This window comes from Dendropsophus ebraccatus, chromosome 1 (genome assembly GCF_027789765.1).
Source record: "Dendropsophus ebraccatus isolate aDenEbr1 chromosome 1, aDenEbr1.pat, whole genome shotgun sequence".
Lineage (NCBI taxonomy): Eukaryota > Metazoa > Chordata > Amphibia > Anura > Hylidae > Dendropsophus > Dendropsophus ebraccatus.
Window position 1 is genome coordinate 226,017,886 of NC_091454.1, and position 17,091 is coordinate 226,034,976.

General features: G+C 43.0%; 2 protein-coding genes across 2 annotated transcripts; both read left to right on the forward strand.

Annotated features, from left to right (window-relative positions):
• Positions 1-848: 848 nt before the first annotated feature.
• Positions 849-1,799, forward strand: LOC138785615 (olfactory receptor 11L1-like). The gene has a single exon (XM_069961751.1). The coding sequence runs from the start codon at positions 849-851 to the stop codon at positions 1,797-1,799; it is 951 nt and encodes a 316-aa protein (XP_069817852.1).
• A 12,740-nt stretch (positions 1,800-14,539) lies between these two features.
• LOC138785622 (olfactory receptor 10A7-like) lies at positions 14,540-15,298 on the forward strand. The gene has a single exon (XM_069961764.1). The coding sequence runs from the start codon at positions 14,540-14,542 to the stop codon at positions 15,296-15,298; it is 759 nt and encodes a 252-aa protein (XP_069817865.1).
• Positions 15,299-17,091: the final 1,793 nt, after the last annotated feature.

Consider the following 17,091-nt stretch of genomic DNA (forward strand, 5'->3'; position numbering starts at 1 on the left):
CACTGGCACTCAACCTCTATTGCACTATACAGAATTTACATAACTCAGAACGCAGCACTATAGTCAAATGAATACATGTATTCCCTAAAACCAATGCTTCATATAAGATATCGATATCTTTTGGCTTGCACTAGGATTCATACCTAAGGAGAGTGACGTCACTAAGAATCCTTCATTGCCACGGAAAACTGAACTGTGTGAACTTGTGTGCAGTGTTACCGGCAGGAACATCTGCCTAGTTCAGAAGATTTCTCCCTACTGATCATCTTCTTTACAACTTCTGTACGAAAGCTGGATGTGGACTCTGGTTGAATTACACTGATATCGGCATATATTTAAGTTTATATTCACCTTCTCACTTGGCCTTGTACAGGTATTTGTCACCTATATATCAATGCTTCATATACTTCTGTTGATATGGGGTTCAATGGATCATTCCATAATGAAATTAGAGGTACACAGAATTAGAGCAGAGGTCTTATTCTTTACTGTATAAGCCACTGTAGTATTAGAGGTGTGTTACTGCTGTGTACATGAGCTCCTATTGTTATATAAATGTGTCCATTCTTACCTTTCCTTTAGATAAGGATTGCAATCGCTCTTAAAAACTTTTCAACACAAAATCAAGACAGGCTATTGGAACACACAAAGAACTTCATTTACATAACAATCACTAGGGATCTATACATGGACTAACCCAGTGCGTAAACTTAGGTCGGGAGGTTGTTTTGTTGTGAAAAGTCACACCATACATTATAGGATATACTGACATTACAGAGAAGCAAAGAACATCTGTACTTCAAGGATGTTTCATCCAATATTATGAATTTCTCTATTCATTCCAGATAATGCAGGGAATGAATGTCACTGCCATCACTGTGGTCCATCTCTTGGGGTTCCAGGGCACCCACAGAGTAACGTTTATAGTGTTCTTCCTTTTCTTTGTGGTTTATTTTGTGACACTTTGTGGGAACCTTGTTATCATCGCCCTGGTGTCTTACAGCAGGAACCTGCACACCCCAATGTACTTTTTCCTCACACATCTCTCTGTATCAGACATCTTATTGGCCACCGATATTCTTCCTAATATTCTCCATGCGGTGGTGGTGAAGGACAACATTATATCTTTTACGGACTGCATGGCTCAGTTCTATTTCTTTGATGTCTCAGAGACTGCCGATTGTCTTCTTCTCACTGTGATGTGTTACGATAGATATCTAGCCATTTGCCAACCTCTGCACTATCCGTATATCATGACTCACCAGTTTTGCCGTAGAATGGTTATGGTGACTTGGATGATAAGTGCCTGCGTTGTATTGATTCACACTCTAACTATAACTAAGCTCAACTTTTGTGGACCCAACCGAATTGATCACTTCTTCTGCGATCTTGATCCCATACTTCAGCTTTCCTGCTCGGACATCACTGTGGTTGAGATAGAAGTCACAACACTGAGCGCCTTGTTGGTGGTCATCCCCTTCTTCATCATCATTATTTCATATACCTATATTATTTTCACCATTCTACAAATCCCATCTACAACTGGGAGGCACAAGGCTTTCTCCACCTGCAGCGCTCACTTGGGGGTAGTGTCCATGTACTATGGGACTCTTCTTTGTGTTTACTTGGTTCCCAACAGAAACCAGTCTTGGAACATTACCAAATACCTGTCCCTGTTATACACTGTGGTGACTCCACTGATGAATCCCATAATATACAGTCTTCGAAACAAAGATTTACAGAAAGTGATTGAAAAATTCATCAATTACCTTAATAATATTGCAAAAAATCACCAGTGACTTATAAAACATCATAATCTTTGGATAAATTTTTTGGGCGTCCACTTGGCAAATGAGGTTCAATGTGGATAAATGTAAAGTTATGCACCTGGGTACTAATAACCCACATGCATCATATGTCCTGGGGGGAGTTACTCTGGGAGAGTCGCTGATGGAGAAGGATCTGGGTGTACTTATAGATAATAGACTACAGAACAGCACACAATGTCAGTCAGCTGCTTCTAAGGCCAGCAGGATATTGTCATGCATTAAAACAGGCATGGACTCACGGGACAGGGATATAATATTACCGCTTTATAAAGCTTTGGTGCGTCCTCATCTGGAGTATGCCGTCCAGTTTTGGAATCCGATTCATAAAAAAGATGTTCTAGAGCTGGAGAGGGTACAAAGACGGGCAACTAAACTAATAAGGGGAATGGAGCATCTTAGTTATGAGGAGAGATTAAAAGAATTACATTTGTTTAGTCTGGAGAAGAGACGTTTAAGGGGAGATATGATTAATTTATTTAATTATATAAATGGCCCCTACAAGAAATATGGGGAAAAGATCTTCCAGGTAAAACCCCCTCAAAGGACAAGGGGGCACTGCCTCCACCTGGAGAAAAAAAGGTTCAATCTCCGGAGGCGACAAGCCTTCTTTACCATGAGAACTGTGAATCTGTGGAACAGTCTACCACAGGATCTGGTCACAGCAAAAACAGTAGAGGGCTTCAAAACAGGGCTAGACAAGTTCTTAGACCAAAATAATATAGATGCATATGTATAGAACCTATCACCCCTCCCCCTTCCCTGTATCCATCCCCTCCTTGGTTGAACTTGATGGACATGTGTCTTTTTTCAACCGTATTAACTATGTAACTATGTAAATGTATGAGATTCAATAAGAAAACATGAGCAGAGAAGTATTAAAGGGGTTTTCTGATTTAACCCACAGGATAGGGGAAAAGTTTGAGAAGTGAGCCATGAGTTGGCACATGACCTGCAGCTCATTCTCTATGGATGTCAGGAACCGGTCAGCAGGACAAGACAAGACAGTGAGCCCTAAGCTCAGCCCCGCCCACTGTCCTCTACCTACTTGCCCCAATCCGCCCTAAGATGGCAGCGAGCAACTTGGCGATGGTCCCTGCACTGACTAGGTGGAACACAAAGACAAGACAGACAGACACAACACAATGAAGAATAGTAAATAGTCCGGGTCACAACAATCGGGCAGCAAAAGTACAAAATCACAATCCTATAAACGTAGTCAAAGTCCAGGCAATATGGTCAAGGGCAAGCGGCAAGCAAGGGAGGTCAAGGAATAAGGCAAAGATCAGGCATAGCAAAAACACAGAAGATACAAGCGGGCAGAGACAAGTCAATAACCAGCAATAAGTGCACAGACTGAGGTTTGTTATATAGGAGGCCAGGGCTCTGGTCCAGAATGTAATTGGACCATCCCCCTGATCTCCAAGCACAGACACCTGAGAACAAGACAGATACACTGGCAGGATGACCTGTCAGTCACAGAAGAACCAGAACACAGATTAACCCTGACATGGCCAGACAGAACTCAGCAGGTGAAGTCGGGTATGTCTCCCAACCCAGGTGAGCAATAAACCATAGTTCACACACAGCAAAACAAAACACAGAAACAGGATACAAGAAAATCAGTGCCTTCTCGGCCAAACAGCACGAGCAGAGGGACGCATAACGCTCCGCAAAGATACCATCCTGACAATGGAGCTGCCGGAAAGAGTCAAGTACTGGAATGTGACGACACATGACTCCATTTACAACAAAGGAATTAGGGCATTTCAGTCCCAAACCCCTTTAATTACTGTATATATATATATATATATATATATATATATATATATATATATCCCATTAAATAAATCTTCGACCTATCGACCTGTTTGCCATCCCACCTTCATTTCCAAACTCCTGGAACGTCTGGTCTATTCTCGCCTAACCTGCTATCTCTCTGCAAAATCTCTTCTTGACCCTCTACAGTCCGGCTTCTGATCCCTTCACTCCACGGAAACTGCTCTCACAAAGGTGGTAAACAACCTCCTGAAGGCCAGGTCACAAGAAAACTATTACTTGCTGATGCTCCTGGATCTCTGAGCAGCTTTTGATACTGTGGACCACCAGCTCCTCCTCTCCGTTCTCCGCTTTCTTGGTCTTAAGGACTCTGTTCTCTCCTGGTTTTCTTCCTACCTCTCTGACCAATCTTTCAGTGTATCCTTTTTTGGCTCTACTTCCTCTCCCCAACCTCTTACTGTTGGGGTTTCCCAGGGATCGGTCCTGGGTCCTATCCTCTTCTCCCTCTTTACAGCCCCTATCGGACAGACCATCAGCAGGTTTGGTCTTTAATACCATCTTTATGCTGATGACATCCAGCTATATACTTCTTCCTGTGATGTCACTCTTGTCTTCCTGCAAAATACCAGTGACTGTCTATCTGCGCTCTCTAACACTATTACCTCTCTATTTCTCAAACTCAACCTTTCTAAAACTGAACTTCTCATATTCCCTCCCTCTAACCAACAAGACCACCCACTCTCAGTCTGTGGTACTAACATCACTCCTGTGCATCAAGCTTGATGTCTAGGGATTATGCTAGATTCTGATCTACCCTTCACTCCCTATATCCAAGCTCTTGCACAATCCTGTCACCTACATCTCAAAAACATATCCAGAATCTGCACATTTCTCACCAGTGACATCGATCAGACTCTGACTGTCGCCCTGATCCACTCCCGTCTTGACTACTGTAACTCTCTAATAATCGGTTTTCCTTTCTCTAAGCTCTTCCCTCTCCAGTCTATCCTTAACGCAGCAGCCAGACTCCTCTTTTTTTCCATCTGTTACAATGACATCTCCACTCTGTGCCAGTCACTGCACTGGTTACCCATTAAGTCCAGAATTCACTTCAAACTCCTCACCCTCACCCATAAAGCTCTCCACAACTCTGCCCTCCATACATCTCCTCCCTCATCTCCACAACTCTGCCCTCCATACATCTCCTCCCTCATCTCCACAACTCTGCCCTCCATACATCTCCTCCCTCATCTCCACAACTCTGCCCTCCATACATCTCCTCCCTCATCTCCACAACTCTGCCCTCCATACATCTCCTCCCTCATCTCCACAACTCTGCCCTCCATACATCTCCTCCCTCATCTCCACAACTCTGCCCTCCATACATCTCCTCCCTCATCTCCACAACTCTGCCCTCCATACATCTCCTCCCTCATCTCCACAACTCTGCCCTCCATACATCTCCTCCCTCATCTCCACAACTCTACCCCTCCGTACATCTCCTCTCTCATCTCCACAACTCTGCCCTCCATACATCTCCTCCCTCATCTCCACAACTCTGCCCTCCATACATCTCCTCACTCATCTCCACAACTCTGCCCTCCATACATCTCCTCCCTCATCTCCACAACTCTGCCCTCCATACATTTCCTCCCTCATCTCCACAACTCTGCCCTCCATACATCTCCTCCCTCATCTCCACAACTCTGCCCTCCATACATCTCCTCCCTCATCTCCACAACTCTACCCCTCCGTACATCTCCTCTCTCATCTCCACAACTCTGGCCTCCATACATCTCCTTCCTCATCTCCACAACTCTACCCCTCCGTACATCTCCTCTCTCATCTCCACAACTCTGCCCTCCATACATCTCCTCCCTCATCTCCACAACTCTACCCCTCCATACATCTCCTCTCTCATCTCCACAACTCTACCCCTCCGTACATCTCCTCTCTCATCTCCACAACTCTGCCCTCCGTACATCTCCTCTCTCATCTCCACAACTCTACCCCTCTGTACATCTCCTCTCTCATCTCCACAACTCTACCCCTCTGTACATCTCCTCTCTCCTCTCTCATCTCTGCAACTCTACCCCTCTGTACATCTCCTCTCTCATCTCCACAACTCTACCCCTCTGTACATCTCCTCTCTCATCTCCACAACTCTACCCCTCCATACATCTCCTCTCTCATCTCTGCAACTCTACCCCTCTGTACATCTCCTCTCTCATCTCCACAACTCTACCCCTCTGTACATCTCCTCTCTCATCTCTGCAACTCTACCCCTCTGTACATCTCCTCTCTCATCTCCACAACTCTACCCTCCATACATCTCCTCCCTCATCTCCATCTACCATCCTTCCCATGCTCTGCATTCTGCTAATGATCTCACACGAACATCTTCTATAATCAGAACCTCCCACTCCCCGAATCACTAAAAGGAGATGGAATCTTACATTTCTGCAGACTTTCCAAGACTTTTCTCGTGCTGCACCAGTTCTCTGGAACACCCTACACAAAGATCTCAGACTCATTCCTAATACTCACAGTTTCAAGCGTGCCCTGAAGTCTCATCTCTTCAGGCTTATGACATTCCCTAAACTTGTTCCCCCTTCTGTTGTCCCCTCACTCTATATCTCTGATGGTTCCTGCACTCTATTCGTTTACTCGCAATCAGACATCAGCGTTGTTACTGGCTCATCCTGTTCTTTCCAACTGTGTACAATGGCTGGATTATCGACAAAAAAACACTTGTGCCTGGTGTCAACCCCAGTTGTAGTCTGTAAGCTCCAATGAGCAGGAACCTCTGTAATAAATATATATATATATATATATATATATATATATATATATATATATATATATATATCTCGCTGCGGAATCTGTTGGCGCTATACAAATAAATATTATTATTATTATTATTATTATTATTATTATTATTATTATTAAATCTTTACTTACCTTTCTCAACCCTATTCTTGTGTTTGGTTTTAGATTGATTGATGCAATACATAAGGGAAAACTCTGTGTTAAATCCTAAATAAGTAGTCAATTTTTTTTATTCTTCCCTCCAGGCTGGGTGCTGCAGGCTGGGATATATACTTACCAATGATGATCCGTGTCCAGTGTTTGTTCCACTTTGTTTCGGTCCTATGGTGCAGCACGGATCCTGCTGAGACCATGTGACCTCTTCAGCTTCAGCTCAGTAGACCGGATGTCAGGGTCTCCAGTGCATCTATAATAGAGCACTGTTATAAAGATGCATTAAGACCCCGACTTTTGGCCTTCAACAGACCTATAGAAGGAAAATTGGTCTGAAGACATGTGACATCACCGCACCGCGGGATGACGATCAGCATTGGTAAGTATATGTGCCAGCCTGCAGGGAGAGGAAGAATTAAAAAAAAAAAAAAAACAGTACTGCTACTTCAACTTGTTGCCATTTACCCCAAATACCCCACAGCAAATACAAAGTGTCAACGTCTCAGGGTCTAGCTAATCTGTGGATGCAGGTGAGAAGAGTAATGTGGCAGTTATTTTAGGGTTTGGGCTCTTCCTATTGAACCACATATGTCATAATTCTGCCATATTTGCTTGTTTAGTAGCCACCAAGGCATCTGCCTAAAAGAACTAACCCTGCTTTGGGCTAGCGCTAACAAAGTCTCCCTATAGTCACCCTACTAGTATGACCAAACACATTTCTTCCAAAACATTGTCTCCTTCAGGGCAAATTAGTATTGTAAATAATCACTATCACTACTATAGAGTGAGGGAAATGATGCTATAACCTATCACAATGGTGATGAGGAGTGATGTGGTGCTGAAGGGCAGGAATCATGTGCCGGGACAGCAATAATCTGGCATATGGATATGTTGGAGCATCATATTTCCCTAACTCAGTAGTAGTGTTAGTCATCTTTTTCCCTACTACATTTCCCCTGAAGATTTCAAAACTTTGGAAAATAGAGTGAACATAAGGACTTTGTCAGGGTTAGTTCAGGGCAGAATCGGATGGGTATATTCTCCCGATGTCAGACCCTGATCTGAGATATGGGCTGTGATTGACAGGAAGAGTGTTTCCATCACCAGCACAAAGTAGGTGACAGGGGGCAGCACTGTCTTATGTTTTCTTCTAGTTTGAAAGGGGGGGGGGGGGGGGGGTAGTTTGCCAGTAACAAGAACTTTTGCAGAAGGCTGGAACTATAGGGTAAAATGGAATCACTAAAAGAAGATGGAATCTTACATTTCTGCAGGTTAAGATACAGTATGTAGAGAACCAATCTAAACCTTTGGCGCTGCCCATAGTAATAGGAGGGGTACATTTGGTGGAAGTATTAATTTCCAGTAGTCTGTGACAGTTAACAAAGGGTGTTAGAGTTGAGTGACTGTAAAAATTAGATACAGCCCGCAGGAGTCCTGGAAATCATGGATATAGCCTATGGCCAATATGAGTATCCATGTTTTTCAGGCAGCCTTAGGATTGCATCCAACTTCAACAACCACCAGTAATCCAATGCCGCACAGTCGGGTTCGGACGGCCCCAGCGTGCTTGAGGGTCCATCAACTCTAGTTTTAACAAAGTATTTCACCAGTTAAAATGCAGTTTTACAGATGCTTTACCTAAGGAAAAGTAGGAACATGGTCTAAAAGTTAACTGGCTTGTATAGGTAGTACATGACGCCTCACCGGTTGGCAAAAATCTTTACCTCTTCACCCCCCTTGTGTTGGCGCTGCAACACAAGCATAGGCACTATAAGGCACATCTGGTGGGATTGTCCAATTATAACACCCTTCTGGGACAAAATACATGTCTTCCTCTGCACAATCCTGCACTACCCTTTACCGTGGGGACCAAGCTTAGCACTTCTCTCATTGGACACTGACGATTTACCTTGTTAAGACCTAACGGTTCTAATTCACGTTTTAATGGCAGCAAGGAATGCAATTGCTTTAAATTGGAAATCTGCCACCGTCCTGTCTCTAGGTGAAGTCCAAGAATGGGTACAATATAACTTCGGAATGGAAAAATCTATTGCTATGGCAAATAACATCTTAATGAGAATTGAAAAGGTTTGGCATAATTGGACGGTTCTAGGTCTAGATGTGTGACTGTACATCAAGTGGATACCGAGAGAACTGTTATTGGGCTTCACAGTTATAACCTCACGTTAAGGCCTAGTTCTTCAAGTTCTTCAAGTTCTCCAAGTTCCCCTTCCCCTTAAAGGAGAAGTCCGGCGAAAATTATTTTTTTATATGTTATTACTGATGGAAAGTTATACAATTTTCTAATGTACATTAATTATGGGAAATGCTCATATACTGCTATTTCCCTTAATTTAGTGTACCAGGAAGTGTTAGAATTCTCTCAGAAGCAGTGACGTTACGACAAAAGGTGTAATTCCTATGGAGTGTCCAGCAGGTGGCGCTCTTTATATAGAAGTCAATGAATACCATTGACTTCTATATATAATGCGCCCCTGCTGGACACTCCATTGGAATTACAATGGATGTGTATGTAATGTAATATACAGTGTTTTTGATTGAATACATTTATGAAATACTTTGGGGAGCAAGTGTCCTTGCTCCTTAACCCTTAGACGACCCAGGGCGTATAGTTACGCCATGGAAGTCTGTCCCCAGACGACCTAGGGCGTAACTGTACGCCCTGGGTGTTTCTCCCGCTATGAAGCGCGCTCCGCAGCGGAGCGCGCTTCATAGCAGGTGGGGGCCGGCTGCAATCAGCAGCCGGGACCTCACCGGTAATGACACGCAGCAGCGATCGCGCTGCCGCGTGTCATTAACCCCTTAAACGCCGCGGTCGCGCCGCGATCGCGGCGTTTAAGTGTAAGTGACAGGGGGAGTCCCCTGTCACTTACCGATCGGGACCCCCGCAGTGTGACTGCGGGGGTCCCGATCGGTAAAAAGGGCCGCCGGAGGTCTCTCACCTGCCTCCGTGCGGTCCGATCGGCGCTCTGGTCACTGAGCCTGCACAGGCAGGCTCAATGAGCAGAGCGCCGATAACACTGATCAATGCTATGCCTATGGCATAGCATTCATCAGTGTATAAATCAAAGTAATGTATGTACAAGTCCCCCAAAGGGACTTCAAATGTGTAAAAAAAAAAAAGTTAAAAACACTAACACACTACCCCAAAACCCCTCCCCCAATAAAAGTCTAAATCACCCCCCTTTCCCATTATATAAATAAAACATATAAAAATAAATAAATAGATAAACATATAATATACCGTAGCGTGCGTAATTGTCCGATCTATTAAAATATAACAAGCGTCATTGCGAATGGTAAACGGCGTACACGACAAGAGGGAAAAAAGTGCGCGGATTACCGATTTTATGTTACATTATATATAAAAAAAATTAATAAAAAGTGATCAAAACGTCCGATCTTCACAAATATGGTATTAATAAAAACTAGAGATCATGGCGGAAAAAATGACACCCCATACAGCCCCGTAGGTGAAAAAATAAAACCGTTATAAGCGTCACAATAGTCCCATTTTATTTATAATTAATTGCCAAAAAAAAGGATTTCATTTAAAAAAATAACATTAGAGAATCTGCGTAAACCTGCATATGGTTGTGTTCGGACTGACCTATAGAATAATTGTATCATGTCGCTGTTACCATATAGTGCATTACGTAGACACAGGAACCCCCCAAACGTTACCATATTGCATTCTTTTTTACGATTTCACCTATTTATATCTTCATAAATAATATATTTGGGATTCCATCATACATGTTATGGTAAAATGAATGACGCCATTACACAGTACAACTATTCCTGTAAAAAACAAGCACTTACATGGCCTGTAGATAAAAAACTGAGAGTGCTAGAGCTCTTAGAAGGGGAGGAGGGAAAAACGGAAACACTAAGATCAAAATTTGCGCGGTCCACTGGGTCATTTTGGGCCGGGTCCTCAAAGGGTTAAAGTATTCCATAAATGTAAGCAATCAGTACATAACAGTAAGTCCGCCGCCCGCCGCTACCGAACGCCCGCCACTGCCGCCGCTGTGGACTACTCTCAACTACTACTCTCCCCACCTGCTCATAGCATGTGCAGGTGATGGGAGAGTAGTAGCCGGGTTATATGGCTGAGATCGCCGCCGCGATACTGCGCAGGGGGAGCCGCTCATCACTGCAGCTATCATCCCCCTCCGCTCCTCCTCCTGCTGCTTCCTTACTCTATGTGATAGCTGACTCCCCGCCCGGCCGTCGCTCTCCGTTCACACGTGCCGGCGGCCGGGCAGGAAGTCAGCTATCACATAGAGTAAGGAAGCAGCAGGAGGGGGAGCGGAGGGGGATGATAGCTGCAGTGATGAGCGGCTCCCCCTGCGCAGTATCGCGGCGGCGATCTCAGCCATATAACCCGGCTACTACTCTCCCATCACCTGCACATGCTATGAGCAGGTGGGGAGAGTAGTAGTTTAGAGTAGTCCACAGCGGCGGCAGTGGCGGGCGTTCAGTAGCGGCGGGCTTACTGTGATGTACTGATTGCTTACATTTATGGAATACTTTGGGGAGCAAGGACACTTGCTCCCCAATGTATTTCATAAATGTATTCAATCAAAAACACTGTATATTACATTACATACACATCCATTGTAATTCCAATGGAGTGTCCAGCAGGGGCGCATTATATATAGAAGTCAATGGTACTCATTGACTTCTATATATAGTGCGCCCCCTGCTGGACACTCCATAGGAATTACACCTTTCGTCGTGACGTCACTGCTTCTGAGAGAATTCTAACACTTCCTGGTACACTAAATTAAGGGAAATAGCAGTATATGAGCATTTCCCATAATTAATGTACATTACAAAATTGTATAACTTTCCATCAGTAATAACATATAAAAAAATAATTTTCGCCGGACTTCTCCTTTAAGTCAAGACCCAATTCTTTTTTTTCTTCTAAAGAGGCCTATTAACATGGAACAGGGAAATATTAGTGTGGATGGACCCAGCTTAACCCCTAGACGACCCTGAACGTAGGGTTACGTCATGGAAGTCTGTCCCCAGACGACCCTGGACGTAACCCTACGGCCTTGGAGTTTCTCCGGCTATGAAGCGCGCTCCAGAGCGGAGCGCGCTTCATAGGAGGTGGGGGCCGGCTGCAGTGAGCAGCCGGGACCTCACCGGTAATGACACGCTGCAGCGATCGCACTGCCGTGTGTCATTAACCCCTTAAACGCGACCACGGCGTTTAAGTGCAAGTGACAGGGGGAGTCCCCTGTCACTTACCGATCGGGACCCCCACAGTGTGACTGCGGGGGTCCCGATCGTTGAAACGGACCGCCGGAGGTCTCTTACCTGCCTCCGTGCGGTCCGATCGGCGATCTGCTACACTGAGCCTGCACAGGCAGGCTCAATGAGCAGATCGCCGATAACACTGATCAATGCTATGCCTATGGCATAGCAATGGTCAGTGTAAAAATCCAAGTAGTGAATGTAAAAGTCCCCCAAAGGGACTTCAAAAGGGGGAAAAAAAAAAGATCAAAACACTAACACACTACCCCAAAACCCCTCCCCCAATAAAAGTTGTAATCACCCCCCTTTCCCATAATATAAATAAAACATATAAAAATAAATAAATAGATAAACATATAATATACCGTAGCGTGCGTAATTGTCCGATCTATTAAAATATAAGAAGCTTCATTGTGATCAGTGAACGGCGTACACGAAAAGAGGGAAAAAAGTGCGCAGATTACCGATTTTATGTTACATTATATTTTAAAAAAAAATCAATAAAATGTGATCAAAACATCCGATCTTCACAAATATGATATTAATAAAAACTAGAGATCATGGCGGAAAAAATGATGCCCTATACAGCCCCGTAGGTGAAAAAATAAAACCGTTATAAGCGTCACAATAGGCCCATGTTATTAATATTTAATTGCCAAAAAAGAGGATTTCATAAAAAAAAATATATAACATTAGAGAATCTGTGTAACCTGCATATGGTTGTGTTCGGACTGACCTATAGAATAATAGTGTGATGTCGCTGTTACCATATAGTGCATTACGTAGACACAGGAACCCCCCAAACGTTACCATATTGCATTCTTTTTTACGATTTCACCAATTTATATCTTCATAAATAATATATTTGGGATTCCATCATACATGTTATGGTAAAATGAAAGACGCCATTACAAAGTACAACTATTCCTGTAACAAACAAGCACTTACATGGCCTGTAGATAGAAAACTGAGAGTGCTGGAGCTCTTAGAAGGGGAGGAGGGAAAAACGGAAACACTAAGATCAAAATTTGCGCGGTCCACTGGGTCATTTTGGGCCTGGTCCTCAAAGGGTTAAAGGGTTTGAAATTATTTGGGATACACTCTTAGTTATCAATGTGATGACAAAATATTTTGATCTGTGGAACATGTTTTTTTTTTGTTTGTTCGCTTATTTGTTATTATGTCATAATGATGTTTTCATTTGCGATTTACTACGACACATTGTTCTGATGTTGCATGACATTGTATTGTTGCACAGTTGATTATTGGCTGTGTTTGTATTATTTGAAAAATGTATTAAAATGTAAATCATTAATAAAAAAATGTAACTGACTTAATGGACTACAGTCTCCCCCCCCAACTAAAATAATGTATGTAAATATGAGGGAAAAAAGAGGAAAGAAAAGTTCTAGGACAAAGTGTAAAGTTTCAACTATTATATTATTATATTATTTTCCATTTAATGTAATAAAGCTCAGGAGAGCGTGATCCCTGTGTTCCCCGCCGTCTTACAACATTCTGCATAAAGCTATAAAAGGTGGAGGGGGGAGACTGAACCAACGAGAGCAGGGACGCTCAGCCAAGTTCTCACATCTGCGTCAGTCCATGTTCCGTCTTCTTATATCTGCATCATTTATTTCTGAGCTCCACATTTACAATAAGGTCAAATATTATACAAGTAACATCCTTATTCTTCACCTTATTATTTTATTAACGTTTTATGCTATTGTTCTGCATATTGTGCTTCTTTGTTTTTACAGTATTGTTGCAGCCTCTCTCCTCACATATAGCAATATCTACTATTAGGCTATGTTCACATGCCGTAAGACACCGGCCCTTCTGTGACCCGCTATGCGACTTCTGCGGCCGCTATGCAATGAATAGCGACCGCACAAAAACTTTTTTGTGTGGCTGCTAGCGATCCCGGACGGAGTGTATACTATCTGTATGTATAATTAATACTGAACTTACGTTGTGTGAACATAGCCTAAGGGTCTTGTAAACATGAAGAGACAAGAACGTCACTAATCACATATAATACTCTGCAGCAAGCTGCGCCAGGTCAGTCTTATCATAAGCCAAGCTTATTTCTTTATTTTTTTTAGGCTATTCTCACACAATGTATAAATAACGGCCGTTGTTTTAAATGTAAATTGCATTGAAGTCTATGGACAACGGTCAGAAATAATTGACTTTCATTATTTTTAAATCTCAGGCGATCAAAGACCAATGTTTGCTACATTCCTGTGGGTGGAATGATAAAAAGATTAAACGTTTCTCTGCCAACCTTCACTGATTGCTGAGATGATGATCGTCGTCTCTCCTGGTTCCTTACGTGACACACAGGTCATTATATATATATGTGAACATAGCCCTAGAGCCCTTCATTTGAGGCTCGGTTTGGATGAACCTGCCAAGCTAAACTTTTGAAAAGTTCTCTCATCTCTTATCAGGATTATACTATATATACTTTTGATAATTATTTTTTTTTTCAGGCTATGTTTCAACAAAATGATTCTCTGATCCATCTCTTGGGATTCCATAGTTCACAAAATCTAAATTACTTGTACTTTTCTCTTCTCCTCCTGATCTTCTTGCTTACACTGTCTGAAAATCTCCTGTTGGTAACTTTGGTCAGATACAGCCGTGATCTCCATCGGCCCATGTACCTTTTCTTGATGCAGCTGTCCATCGCAGACCTCTTACTGACCATAGATATCGTCCCTATATTGTTCCATGTTCTACTCCATAAAGTTGGGGTCATTGCTTTTCCAACCTGCTTTGTACAGTTTTATATATTTGCCTGCTCTGAATGTTCTGAGTGTCTTCTCCTGACGGTGATGTCCTATGACAGATATTTGGCTATCTGTAACCCCTTAAGTTACACCACCATCATGAATCATAGCGTATGTCTTAAACTGATCACCATGAACTGGTTACTGAGTTTCTTAATCTCGATGGTAGAACTGGTATCAATCTCCACGTTAGAATATTGTGGAGCACATACAATCGACCACTTCTTCTGTGACCTGCTTCCAATCCTAGAACTATCGTGTTCAGATATTAGAAGTTTCCAGGTGGAGATTGTGTTGATCGCCATACTTGTTCTTATTGTTCCCTTTACAATAGTCATAATGTCCTATAGTTGGATCATCTGTGTCATCCTCAGGATCCCATCCAGTACCGGTAGACAGAAAGCCTTCTCCACCTGTAGCTCCCACCTCATTGTGGTCTCCATATTCTATGGAACTTTATTTGGGGTTTATGTTCTTAAAGGACAATCTCTTAGTATATCCAAACTCCTGTCACTGATGTATACTGTGGGAACGCCGCTGATGAACCCAATAATATACAGCTTAAGAAACACACAAATCCTTAAAGCCTTTGGGGCTTTTAAAAGTTATGTCCTGCAGAAAATATAAAAGGCTAACTTAGAAGTCATGATACTGTATATTACATTATAGTCATAATATATTACAAAAATCGGTATATAGGCCGCTTGTTGTCTAGTTGTTCGTGACAGGACTATCCTTTAAAGGGGCTATATGGTGAGTGTCTGAAAAAAGTATCTGGGTCTTACTTGCAGTTGTTCCCTGTCATTTCTCCTGCTTCCCCGGTGCACCATTCCTCCCATCTGCCCATTACATTACTCTGCCTGTACTTCCTGCTGTGTACCACTGTCTGACTACATCTCCCAGCAGGCTTTTCGGTGCTGTCACATGGGCCAGTGCCTCCTCCTTCCTTGGCTGAACTGAACATATAAGAAGTACATTTTGTAATCTTCAAATACAATCTGACTCAAGCACTACCGGCATGTATGTATATATGTCAGCCCACTGGTTTTTGGATTGTCCCGTACGGAAAATAAACCTCACACCGACGAGGTGCTCACTGTTCATCAGAACAATGCAATGTCAATCAAAATAGAAGTAAAGTGAGCGGCACTCACGTGAGTGCCGCTGGCTTTACTTCAACTTTCATTGACATTTTGTAAAGGACCATGCCATGATGGATTAGGCAGCTGAAAATGTTGTCTATCCGGAATACCTCTTTTAAGTGTATTCATATCTGTAATTTACTTCTTTTAATCTCAGGTCTTCCAGTTCTTATCATCTGTTGTATGTTCTACATATCTATCGCTATGTCTATGTCTATGATAAATACTGGAAGACTTTAGATTTTTTAATAGAAGTAAATTACAAATCTCTGGCACTAGTTGATTTGAAAGACTTTTTTTTTTTCCCGTTGGTGTTGCCCTTTGAGTCCTATACACAGTATCTACAGAATAGGACATAACTAAGAGATTGGGGGGGGGGGGGGGGACCCTCCCTCTGTGATCTTGTGTATGGGGACCCCAAAGTCTCCACTGAATCCTTCATGCTCCCATTTAATTCATTGCCTATGGATCTGTCAACAAGAGCCAGAATCTGAATTTGGCCTATTTTGGCGGCTCCATAGAGAGGTAAAACAGGGAGGAGGGGTCTGAGGCTGCAGCTGCTTAGCGCTCTCAAGATGATCTTGCTGTGCAGTCCAGCTCCTCCATACGTCTCCAGGACTCTCTTGCAGTTTTTAGTGATGTCTGAAGAGACTGAAGAGGTATTGGATTCCATCATGGATTTAGTGCTGTTTGTAGGATAAATTCTTTTGAAAATTGAAGTGCCATAAATACCGTCTGTCTACACAAAATTATTTCAAAGGGTTTTCCATTAATGTTGGATCAAAGGATGTCAGCACCTGTAAGTGGCAAAGGACTTCCAACACCATTTACTGTACTGTATACGGATGCCGGTGCTAAAGCTCCCTACAGCTTATCGTCAGGGGTTCCGGGTGTCAGCACCCTCTCGATCAGACAATGATGGCCTATCCTTTGTATCCATCATATACGTGTCCATGTGGGCATCTGATCCCTCAGCACTGGTGATTGGCTGCAGTCCTGTGCTGCTTATGTCTGAGTAAGACGGTGAGCACACAGTGATACTGGTCACACATTACATGCAGTGTTTGTCACTGGTGTCTCATTGCTACTGTAGCCCAGCATGACTGTAATACGTCAGTCATAAAAATTCTATCCTTGATGGATTTTTGGCCACAAGTTGCACATGAATTTGCTGCCATTGACCCTAGTGCAAGTAGTGTGCGGCTGCAGCTTGCTGGTGACTTCTCAGTGATCTGACTTTTTTGTTAACATCCGAATCTTCTTCAATGGAAGTGTAAA